We start from the raw sequence: 12,095 nt of genomic DNA on the forward strand, positions 1-12,095 counted from the left end.
CTCTACCTTGCCTGAGCCTCGGACACGACTTCCTGCTTCCCCACTGGAATCGGAACTCTCCCTGCTTTCCCCTTTGCTCGGGGACGGGCTTGAACTCAGGAGGGGAGGGACTTCGCGATATCCCCTGTCCCTCACAGCTACTTTTCGGTACTGAAACATTCACAAAAACTCACAACATCATGTATCCTAAAGAACAAACCTGTATATCTTTAGACCAGGCATCCCCAAACTTCCGCCCTCCAGATGTTTTGGACTACAATTCCCATTTTCCATGACCACTGGTCCTGTTAGCTAGGGATCATGGGAGTTGTAGGCCAAAACATCTGGAGGGCCGCAGTTTGGGGATGCCTGCTTTAGCCATTGCTGTTTTCCCATACCCTTTTCTAAAAGAATTTGAGCATTAGCATCAGTACTTTGGATGTATAGGCAGCCTGGGCTGATGCTGCAAAACATAATGTGAAGTTACATGACTTCACACGAAAGTGAAAGTCAGCATTCTGGTGGAAGCTGTGTGTGTGTGTGTGTGTGTGTGTGTGTGTGTGTGTGAGAGAGAGAGAGAGAGAGAGAGAGAGAGAGAGAGAGAGAGAGAGAGAGAGAGAAATGCCACCTTAACCCATTTCTGAAATGTATTAATTTCCTTTCTATTGTAGCCCTCATAACTGGGATGCAGATAAGGACTCCAACTGTAATGGAATCTGGGTGAGTTGTTGGAGGTGATATTTTGACATTTCCCACAGATCTTCAATCCCAATTTTGGAATCTGCCTATGTGAGTTTTTACTTCATGAGTTTTCGAAAGAATAGACTTCCCCAGGTTAAGAATACATCTGTACTGTAATGATCCACCTTGGGCCAATTTTACCTTTAAAAAACTAGTTACAGGTAGGTAGCCGTGTTGGTCTGACGTAGTCGAAACAAAATAAAAAAATTCCTTCCAGCAGCATCTTAAAGACCAACTAAGTTTTTTTATTTTGGTATGAGCTTTCGTGTGCATGCCGCTACTTCTAACTCTTTTGGATAGTGAAACTGCCTTACATAAGTAATCCTTATTACTAGTACTACTACTACAACTACTACTCCTACTGTTAGAATCATAGAATCATAGAGTTGGAAGAGACCACAAGGGTCATCTAGTTCAACTCCCTGCCAAGCAGGAAACACCATCAAAGCATTCCTAACAGATGTCTGTCAAGCCTCCGCTTAAAGACCTCCAAAGAAGAAGACTCCACCACACTCCTTGGTAGCAAATTCCACTGTCGAACAGCTCTTACTGTCAGGAAGTTCTTCCTAATGTTTAGGTGGAGTCTTCTTTCTTGTAGCTTGAATCCATTGCTCCGTGTCCGCTTCTCTGGAGCAGCAGAAAACAACCTTTCACCCTCTTCTATTATTAAATTTGTATACTGCCCTTCATTCAAATATCACAGAATTAACTGTAACTGTACAGTCACACAAGAACAACATTTCAAAAGCCATAAAATCCTAATCAGCCGAATGCCTGGTTGAAGGGAAACGTTTTTGCCTGGCCCCTAAATATATATGATGAAGGCCCCAGGTGAGCCTCCCTGGGGAGAGCGTTCCACAAATGGGGAGCCACTATTTATGATACAATTATTATTTTATTATCAGGATTTTGATTTGGTCATTTATATTTTTGGTTACTTACATGCTTATATGTAAGCCACACTGAATAATTTTTGGTTTTATTTATATTAGTTTGATTTATCTCATTACATTAGGAATCGGGGATGTGGGTGGCGCTGTGGTCTAAACCGCTGAGCCTCTTGGACTCGCCGAACATTGGCATTTTGAATCCCCGCAATGGGGTGAGCTCCTATTGCTCTGTCCCAGCTCCTGCCAACCTAGCAGTTCAAAAGCACACCAGTGCAAGTAGATAAATAGGTACCACTGTGGCAGGAAGGTAAATGGCATTTCTGTGCGCTCTGGCTTCCATCACTGTGGACCGTTGAGGCAGAAATTTAGTCATGCTGGCCACGTGACCCGGAAAGCTGTCTGTGGACATACACCAGCTCCCTCAGCCTGAAAGCGAGATGAGCACCGCAACCCCATAGTCACCTTTGACTGGATTAACTGTCCAGGGGGTCCTTTACCCCCCCCCCTTTTTAACTTACAGTATATTCCTGCGTATAAGACTACTTTTTAACCCAGGAAAATCTTCTCAAAAGTCAGGGGTCGTCTTATACGCCGGGTCATATTTCTTATACAGTGAGTATATCCCAAACTCTATATTTTAACTGGAAAAGTTGGGGGTCGTCTTATATGCCCAGTCGTCTTATACGCCCAGTCGTCTTATACGCCGGAATATACAGTACATATAACTTGTCTGGCTCATGCTATCCCTTTGTGTATGATAAAAGGAAGCCTCTTTGCCCATTCCACGCATCATAGAAAAGTGATCCTCAGCTATTTGGGTCCCCCAAGTATTCATGTTGCTACTGCTCAACATTTTCTAACAGACTGGGGTGCCTGCATTTCATTGTGCTGCTGGAACAATTCCTGAAAGAAAAGAGGAATGTGCATAACTTAATTGATTCTTCTCTCTCTCTCTCTGTGTCTCTCTCTCTCTCTGTCTCTCTCTCTCTCTCTCTGTGTGTGTGTGTGTATGTACGCGTGCACATTCAGCTCCATGAGTTAATTTTCTTTTCTCATCCATTAGGGTGTTGATCCAAAAGATGGCATCACCTATGAGCAGAAATTTTGTAAAGGTAATTTCTCTAATTTTAAAATATTGATTGCAAATTGCTCGATTCATTAAAATAATAATAATTCTGAAATATATTATGAAAAACAAAACAAAGGGAATGTATGAACATACTACAAACGAGGGTCAACGGTACAATCCTTGTGTTGTCGTCAGATGTGCTGATTCCTTTTGAAGGCCAAGCTCAGGGAAACCAAGCTTGGCAGGTGGGAAGTTGATTGGCCTGTGGTATTTGTGTCACAATGCCTCACAGTTTTTAAAGGCACCATATAAACCTTGATTCACGTGATAATAGGCAGGAAGAGCATTTCAAGTGTGGGAGAGAATCAGAGCTGTCAATCAGCCAGCATTTAATTGGAGGATCACTTCACCAGGAAAAAACAACAGGCCAGTCTCCCTTTCTTTAAAAAAAAAATGCCTTTGAGTGTCCAAATTTATTCATTTTCTTATTGCAGAATTAGTTACCAGTAATTCTGCAAGAGCCAATGTTCCTGGGTTATATTATGTTGTCATAATCTCGTGCATTTTTAGAAGGAAGCTGTGAACGAGTCAGTGAAATTGTGAACTTGGATTTCTGGAGATTAGGATACTGCCGTTCTGTCCTGCTGGAGTGATGCAAATGACAAGAACCCATTGGAGAACTTAGACCGGGTGGAAGCTGGCTGAGGCAAACATAGTTGGTTGGGTGGGCTGAGCTAAAAGCAGGGGTTCCGACTCCCCACACACACATGGGGGGTGCATCACGTGGCACTCAAGCGCTTGTGCTCTGGGTAGGGAGGAGGAGATGGAGCGGAGCCACAGGATTTTGGGGGGGGGCCATCCCCCTCCTTGAAAATTGCGTGCCAAGACCCCCAGAAAATTCCCCCCAATAACTCAGACAGACACATTATTTTAGGTTTTGTTTTTGGCATAATTTTGGTCACAACTTTATTCAAAAATTACAAATTAATTTGAGTGTTGGCCTTAGGCTTTGGTTAATCTTCTGCCCCACGGTGGGACAGGACCAGCTCTGACTTCCTATGGTAGGAAAGTCAAGTAAACACCCCCTGGCGGAGGAGATAGCTGAGACCAAGCCATCTCCCCCACCAGAAATGTTCCCCAAGGCTCGTGCTCTGTATTGGCCCCATTGCGGGGGTGTAAGGACTAGAGCCCCGGAGCCCCAGGATTCCCTTAACGGAATACTTCTATAAGAGCAACACTGAGGGGCATGCACCTCCATGCGATGCCCCTCCCAAACTCATCAACCAAAGCCTAACCTGCCAACCTAACAAGTTGTGACTATTGCTAAGCAGTAGGCGAAAAACCAGATGGCACAGCCAATCAGCCAAATGGAAAAAAAATCCTACTGGCCCCTGAATACAGGCGGCGCCATAGCAAGGTCACTCTAAACCTGCAAAGAAAAAGGAGGTGGGCAGGAGGGAGATTCAAATCACTAGCAGGAATGAGCCCAAAAAGCACTCGTCCTGTCAATCAAAGGAATGGATACATGCAAGTTTCCCCAGCAACACTCTGCCCTCCAATCATCTTCTCTCTTTGAGCTTAGACCCACCCCTAACACACACACACAGTCTTTTCTGCTGGCTCCGGCCGCAACCCCCATTATTCCCTATGGGGTTAATGAGCTTTTGGGGAGGGACTCCAGACCCCCTCAGCTCCCACTCCCCAGCATGCCTGGCAGAAGGAGAAGCTCTATAGAAAGAGTTGGGAAGCCCTATGAATAGATCTCATGCTTCTGCATTCATATAAACAGCCTTGTGTTTCTGAATTCCACATCCTGTAGCACATAAACAATATGTTATTGATGTAATGTTGTTGCTGGCAGCCGTGGAGTTCTTTTACAGAGGCAACAATGCCGCGTGGGCAGTATATAAATTAGCCCACAGCAGAGCTCAAAACTGTGCACTTCCTCATCAAACCCAAATTGATCTAATGATGGTGCCTGTACATGATTGAAATTGCCCCTGAATAGAACTAACATGGACCTTCCACAAGGTCTTTTCTTGTGCCACCACAAACACAAAGCCAGTTAGTCATTAAGGAGGGAGCAGAAGTTATACTTCTTCCTGATTTTAAAAAAAGCCAGTTTCTTTGAGCTGGTTCTCAGGACACAGTAGGCCAAACTCCAGCTTAGTGAGCAAGTTTTCTAGGTCTCCGGAATTCTTTATGTTTCACAAAGCATGCGAATAAAGACCTAGCCCAATTGTGGATTGGGGGGGGGGCATTTTCTCTCTTTTGTGGACTAGAGTTTGCTTTTTATGTGCCCTGAAATTGCAAGAGATGTTATCAGGCATCATCCATCTTTAAAGGCTGGGTGCAGTGAAGCAGTCAGTGTTTATGAGAAGCTTGTAATTTTGCCCTAATAGACCAAATTGAGAGCAATGCTCTCAATGCCCTGATTTCACTAAATGCTCTGCTTTTATTGAACGTACTGCAGATAGTAAAAATTTATGTTCCTCCCAGCAGGGTCCACTTTAAAGTACCAATTCAAGCTTTAAAAGAGGCCTAATAGAAATTGGTCTAATTTAGCATGCACTTTTTGTAAACTTGATTGATGTGTCCATATATTTTAGGTTATTTATAGTGCAGAGGAAGTTAAAAATCTTATTTCAGGTTTGGAAATGAGCACAAATGGCCAAATCGTTGTTTTGATTGCTCTTTGTGTGCTGGGACTGGTGTGTGGATTTTCTTAATGTGGTTGTGCTTTTTGCAGCATACGGGTTTGCAATGAGAGAACAAATAATTAAGCTTTTAAAATTATTAATTGTCTTCCGTAGGCACAGAATCCAAGGGAATCATTTTGTTGGGCGATTCAGCTGGGGCTCATTTTCACATCCCTCCTGAATGGGTGACAGCATCACAAATGTCAGTGGTATGTCGTTTCAGCTGGTCATTGTACTGGTCTCAATTGGCCGTCCTATACTGTAATTCACTTTACTGTAATTACTAAGGGTGCCCATTATAACTGCCCTCTATTATAAAAGGTGCCCATTGAGTGTCTATATATTTCTGGGGGATGATCACTTTCAGCCACTGCTGTAATAATCATGGGAGGTTTTCAAGATATATTAAGAAACCAGAAACTCTTCTTTAGAAAGGAAAACATCTGTTGAGTTTATTAGTACCATGGATGTGCCTTGTTCCTCCCTTGGTTGGTTGGTTACAATTATTTATAACCCACTCTTCTTTCATCACACAATCCCAAGAAACAACATTAAAATACAATACAAAGAGCAAGAAACAACATTAAAATACAATACAGTGGTACCTCTACTTACGAATTTAATGCGTTCCGAACGCACATTTGTAAGTCGAAAAAAATTGTAAGTCGAATCCCATAGGAATGCATTGGGAGAAAAAATTCGTAAGTAGAAGCAATCCTATCTAAAAATTCTTAAGTAGAAAAAAATCCTATCTAAACTGCATCCAAGATGGCGGACGGAGGTCCATTCGTAAGTAGAAACATTCGTAAGTAGAGTTATTCGTAAGTAGAGGTACCACTGTAAAGCAATATTTCATTTAAATGCAACTTAATGTGAAAGCGGACAATATACTAACGCTGTAACTACAGAAGCCAGCGGGTGGGGGCACCACTTTAACCAAATGCTTGGATGAAATATCTACGGTTTTCCCTGGTGTCAAAACTCCATCAGTATTGGTACTTTAGAGAGGAGGGCATTCCAGAATTGGGGTGATATTATTGAGAATGTCCTCTTACAAATCAGCACATACTGTATCTCAGAGAAGGGGCATCCTTCAATGACTGCAAAGTCTGGGCAGGTGTAGAAGGAAGCAGGTGGTCTCGCAGGTATCTGGGTCTTTTGGCCATTATACCGTAGCCTCCCCCACAAGTAATCACACCTCTGTTCTCATCTCAGGCGTTTTTGTCTTCTGCTGTGCTGACTACAGTAGAATTACTACTTATCGCTAATGAAATGTTCATCATTAGGGTAGGGAATAAGTATTTGCAGGAGCCCTTGACAACAGTGCCGTAGGCAGAAGACAGATTTGTGGGAAGCCCTTCAGCCAACATTAAGAGAACCCTTGCATGTGGAGGTCCCCAAACCACCCCCCAAATAACTCACAGCATAGACAGGATTTAAGTTTAATGGTTTTTGGCATGAATTTGGCCACATCTTTATTGAATCCAAACCATGTGAGTGGTTGCGTAGGCATTGGTTCTCAACTGTCACCTAAGGACAGAAATGATAATAATAATAACTTGCCTTGTCAACACGGGGAAATCCAACAGGGAGAGACGGGGACCCGGGTGCAATGAACTCTCCCCACTCCCTTCAGGCTCCCAGGGGCCTCAATACGCCGTCCTGGCCCCCTACCTTGGGGTTACGGACACAGCATAGAGCCCCTGTATTCCTGACCGGGATTTCCCCAACAACGCAGGCATAAACTTGGGGCCAACTTAATCAATAAGACCCTTTAATACAACCAAAATAACCAATGCCTAACCGCCAACCTTACAAGTTGTGACTATTTGCTATGCAGTAGGCGAAAACCCAGATGGCACCAGCCAATCAGCCAAATGGGGAAAAATCCTACCGGCCCCTGAATACAGGCAACCAATGAAGTCATGCGATTATGCCCAACAACAGCCCAGATCCAATCAAACAGTGTCCACTCATGCCCCCACCTTTGACACAGGCGTGGTTTGCTAGCCCCCACTGCAAATCATGCTCTCTATAATAGAGAACCCGCATTACACCCTTCTGGTTTGGAAAACGAAAGTGTCTGTCGTTCAAGAGGCCATGATGTTTCCTCTGCAGCCAAACATATGAGACAAGGAAAGGGTGCAAGAGGGTGCTCTCAAATTGTTTATGTGGAAGCTGTGTTTTCTTGGGGTGCCCTATTCTGTTTGAACCAGGTCAATAACAACAAATAAGCTCATAGCCACCTTGTGCCTGAAGAAATCAGACTGTCCTATAACCACCATTATAACCATCTGAATAACATGTTCAAGAGACACCACCCAGCCCTCCAGAGAGGCTTTCTAGGGGTTGCAGGAGGGAAAGGGCACAGCAAGTGTTCTTTCTGTGAACTTCCATTTGTCTAAAGTAAAAAATAAATCAGGCAGCAGAACTATGTGAAGCATGTGATGACAAGCAATTAATGTTCATATTTTACGGGTGAGGGACGCTAAGGGATTAGCCTAAGGCAAGCCAAGGCAAGAGTGATTTTGTTTACTTGCAATTTTACTTTTTGTTATATAGTTGGGAGTCAGAAATAGTTGCCAATCTACTGCTAATCATCTAGGTAAAGCAAACTTCTGCCCACGACCACCACATGATGGCTTAAAAAGTGCTCTTGATTTTCTTCCAAAAAAAGAGAGAAAGGAACTACCCAAGTGGCTTATTGAAACCTTCGAAGGGAAATTGGGAGGGGAAACTGCAATGCTGAAAGTAAATATTCAGCACCAATAATTATTGCTGCATTGTGGGCAGCATTCAAATTGCAAACCACATTGTTTGCAGTTTTAATTTTCTCTTTGGAGAGCCTTGACTGATTTAAATATTCGAAATTGGCTGTTGTTTTTCTTCGTTAATGCTTTATAAAAAAAAATGATTATAGGAATCACACTGATGACAGAGCAGGGGACGAGCATAATAAATCAGAGGCAGTGATAATTGAGATGATCATGCCTAATAAATGTGGTAACAATACTCCGGATAATGGCAGTAATGACAATGAAGCTTGAAAGTGGTGTGCTCAAGCTAGCGTTTTAGATTGTGTCAGCATTTCTTTGTAAATCTTGGATATTCACATTTTTCAACTTCTCCGTAACTATTTTCCTCTATGTGCAAATGCCTTATACAGTATTTTGAAGCAATGCTTAGTCCTCAAGGCTTAGACCTACCCAGTGGTGTCACAACACGGAGGGCGCATAGCTGCCAAGTACCCCGTTTCCCCCGGGAGACCCCCGTTTTTACTTACCTTTTCCCAGTGGTCCCCCGTATCACTTCGTCTCCCGTTTTTCTCCGTTATTTTCTCCTGCCGGCAGCCCTTTTTTTTCTTTCCAATTTGCCCTTCTATGGGCACCAAAAATGGCCACCGCCGGCTTCAAAAGTCGCATCTACGCATGTCCGGAAGTGCATAGACGCAACTTCCGGTGTCGGCGGCGGCCATTTTTGGTGCCCATAGATGGGTGGAGCGACACCGGAAGTTGCGTCGACGCACTTCCTGACATGCGTACAAGTGACTTTCGAAGCCGGCGGTGGCCATTTTTTGTGCCCATAGAAGGGCAAAGCAACACCGGAAGTTACGTCGACGCAACTTCCGGTGTCACACGGCTGCCGGTCCCGGATTCTGCAGTCCCGCAACAGTCAGCAAAGAGGGTGGTCTGCATCTGTCTGCCATCTTAAATATGGCAGGGGCAGGCAGGGCACAACCCCTGTGTCCCTGACATGGGTGCCAACTCCCAGATTGAAAAATCCGGGATCAACAGCAGTGCGGCACCGGAAGTTGCGCTGCGGCCATTTTTGAAACTGGGCAGAGCAGCACCGGAAGTCACTTCTACGCATGCTCTGCCCTTTTCCAAAATGGCTGCAGCGCCAGAAATCGCTTCTGCGCATGTCCAGAGACTCCAGACATGCGCAGAAGGAGCCTCCCCGGGCCGGTAAGAATCCGGGGGATTTACGGGTTTTTTTTAAAAAATCCGGGCTGCCAGCGGTAAACAGCTGGAAAAACAGGGGTTTCCCGGGGAATACGGGAGACTTGGCAGCTATGGTCCCTGACCTGATTGGTCGTGCAACCCAGGCTTGCTCCAAATGGAGGGTCCAACATGGCACCCTTCCCCTGGTGCCACAGGAAAATGGTGGCCCCCTGGGAAGGGCCAAAGCTGTGCTGTGTAGCAAACACTGCTTCCCCCCGGAGCCCCACAGGGGTGGGGCCAGATAAGGATCTGGCCCGAAAGGGCAATAAAGGTTACCCACCCCTTGGATAGTGCTAAGGATGGCACCAGGCCAGGAGGGCAGCCTTCCTATACTCAAGACGTACCGGTAGCTGATCTCTAGCAATAAAATCCCAAAAAGAAATGCATATATTTTCCATGTCTGATCTATAATTCTTGATAACTAATTTGTTTATGCCCTATAGCTGTGTCCTTTTAACTGTATTTAAACTGCTTGAACTTCGTATTACATTAAAAGCTAGTATGAAGAGAATAATCAAGTTTATTGCCAATGTTCTGGGCATGGGGGCCCATTCTTGTAACCCACCATGAGACAATTGTGTGAAGGGCAAGTACAGGAAACAAAACCCATCCTGATTTCTTAATCTCTTTTATAGAAGGCATTTTCCAACCTTCCTGAGGCTTTTGCCAATGAGCTCGACTGGCCTCAGTTTTCTGGAGTAACCGGATTCCTCAACGCCACAATTGGGTGTGTAAGCTAAGTCACCAGAATCTCAGGAATGAATGGTTGTGGAGAAAATGTTTTGTGTTCAGATGGAAGTTCTGAAGTGTTGCCATGCCCTCTGCTTCTGATGTTTCCTAAAAATTATGATCCTCCCAGTCCACAATTGTTTCATGGTTTCCAATTCCAGACCCAACTTTTCTTCTTCTTTTTCCTTCATACTTCCCTTCAAGCCCAAACAACACAACTGCAGCACATAGATTCATGTCCCAGCTAAAGCAAGGGTGGGAAGCTGGACAAAGGGACGCACAGCTGGACTGCAGGCGTTTGTGTGTGTGTGTGTGTGATAGCTGCCAAGTACCCCGTTTTCGCCGGGAAACCCCCGTTTTTACTTACCTTTTCCCGGTAGTCCCCCGTATCACTTTGTCTCCTGTTTTTCTCCGTTATTTTCTCCTGCCGGCGGTCATTTTTTTCTTTCCGATTTGCCCTTCTATGGGCACAAAAAATGCCCGCCGCCAGCTTCAAAAGTCGCATCTACGCATGACCGGAAGTGCGTAGACGCAACTTCCGGTGTAGGCGGCGGCCATTTTGGTGCCCATATATGGGCGGTCCGACACCGGAAGTTGCGTCGACGCACTTCCGGTCATGCGTAGATGCGACTTTTGAAGCCGGTGGTGGCCATTTTGGTGCCCATAGAAGGGCAAAGCGACACCGGAAGTTACGTCGACGCAACGTCCAGTGTCACACGGCTGCCAGTCCCGGATTCTGCAGTCCGGGACTTGGAAGGTAAGGTGTGTGTGTGTGTGTGTGTGTGTGTGTGTGTGTGTGCGCGCGCGCTGTCTCTTCCCCCATCCACTGTCTTTGTCGCTGCAGCTCCCACCCCCCCAGGCAGTTTCTTTCAATATGAGCTCCCTCCTCTAATTATTGGAGAGATAGTAGGGGGGAATCCTGAATGAAATCCAAAAGCTTCTGCCCCTTGACACCACATTTTTAGTCAAATCATGGTCCTTTTGTATGCCTCTAAAAACAATCACTTTGGAGTGGTGTGTCACAAAAGGTCAATTGTTAATTTCAGATTGTTGTAATCCACTCTGGAATCCGCTGGTGAACGGTGGGTGGGGTTGTTGTTGTACTACTACTACTACTACTACTACTAATAATAATAATAATACATTTCCGAATTTTCATGAGGGCTTAAAGAAAAATCACAAAGTGTTGTGGAAATGTGATTAAGACTTAAGATTGGGGAAATGAGAAGCTGAGCGATGCTGAAATTGACAGATTTCTCCATTCTTTTTTCCACATGTCAATTCTGACCCTGGTTAAAACAAAGTATGGCAGCTTAAATTACTGGTTTTCATCCAAATGGTAGTTTTCGTTCCCAAGAGTAATTACCTTCGAAATTCAGCTCCAACTTAATTACTTTCCATTTGTTTCATCCTGATGTTCTTTCCCAATGTCACTGTTCTGAAATAGCCTCTATTTTTAATCTGTGGGATCTATTATTCCTTCTGTTCCCAAATCTGTCCACTTGTCTAAGATGACAAAGCAATGTTTAGAGACAAGGTTTCCTTGGTTCAACTGTCTCCTAATTATTTCTTTGCAATTGCTAAGGCAGTTCTGTTAATGTTCCATAAACTCCTGATTCCTGGGCAATTTATCTTTCTTAGTTCATAAGACTGTTTGCCCCTGTCTCCTTTTCAATCATATAAAAAGCTAGGTTTTTCATGCTTTGTGTGAAGAAGGATTTATTGGGAGCAAACAGCATCTTATATACCGTATTGGCCTGAATATAAGCCACACTTTTTTTTTTCAAATTCCGACCATGAAAAGTTAAAATGCAGCTTCAATTCTTGACCTTACAAAAATTGATTTTTATGATATCACTGCTAAAACAGACATATGGTAAAATGGAACAATTTTTGTGTGTGCAATTACCGGCATAATTCTAATGTCATTCATCGCTTTGCCCATATTTTACAGTGCAGTATTGATTTTTTTATTTGCATTTACGGT

The 12,095-nt window shown here is 44.2% G+C and overlaps 1 protein-coding gene across 1 annotated transcript in view; it reads left to right on the top strand.

Annotated features, from left to right (window-relative positions):
• The window catches only part of AOAH (acyloxyacyl hydrolase), a 105,536-nt gene that overhangs the window by 58,487 nt on the left and 34,954 nt on the right, over positions 1 to 12,095 (top strand). The window contains exons 10-13 of the mRNA XM_035129543.2: positions 651 to 699; positions 2,674 to 2,722; positions 5,493 to 5,587; positions 10,015 to 10,106. Of these exons, the coding sequence (XP_034985434.2) occupies positions 651 to 699; positions 2,674 to 2,722; positions 5,493 to 5,587; positions 10,015 to 10,106 (285 nt within the window). The remainder of the gene's footprint in view (positions 1 to 650; positions 700 to 2,673; positions 2,723 to 5,492; positions 5,588 to 10,014; positions 10,107 to 12,095) is intronic.

This window comes from Zootoca vivipara, chromosome 12, assembly GCF_963506605.1.
Source record: "Zootoca vivipara chromosome 12, rZooViv1.1, whole genome shotgun sequence".
NCBI lineage: Eukaryota > Metazoa > Chordata > Lepidosauria > Squamata > Lacertidae > Zootoca > Zootoca vivipara.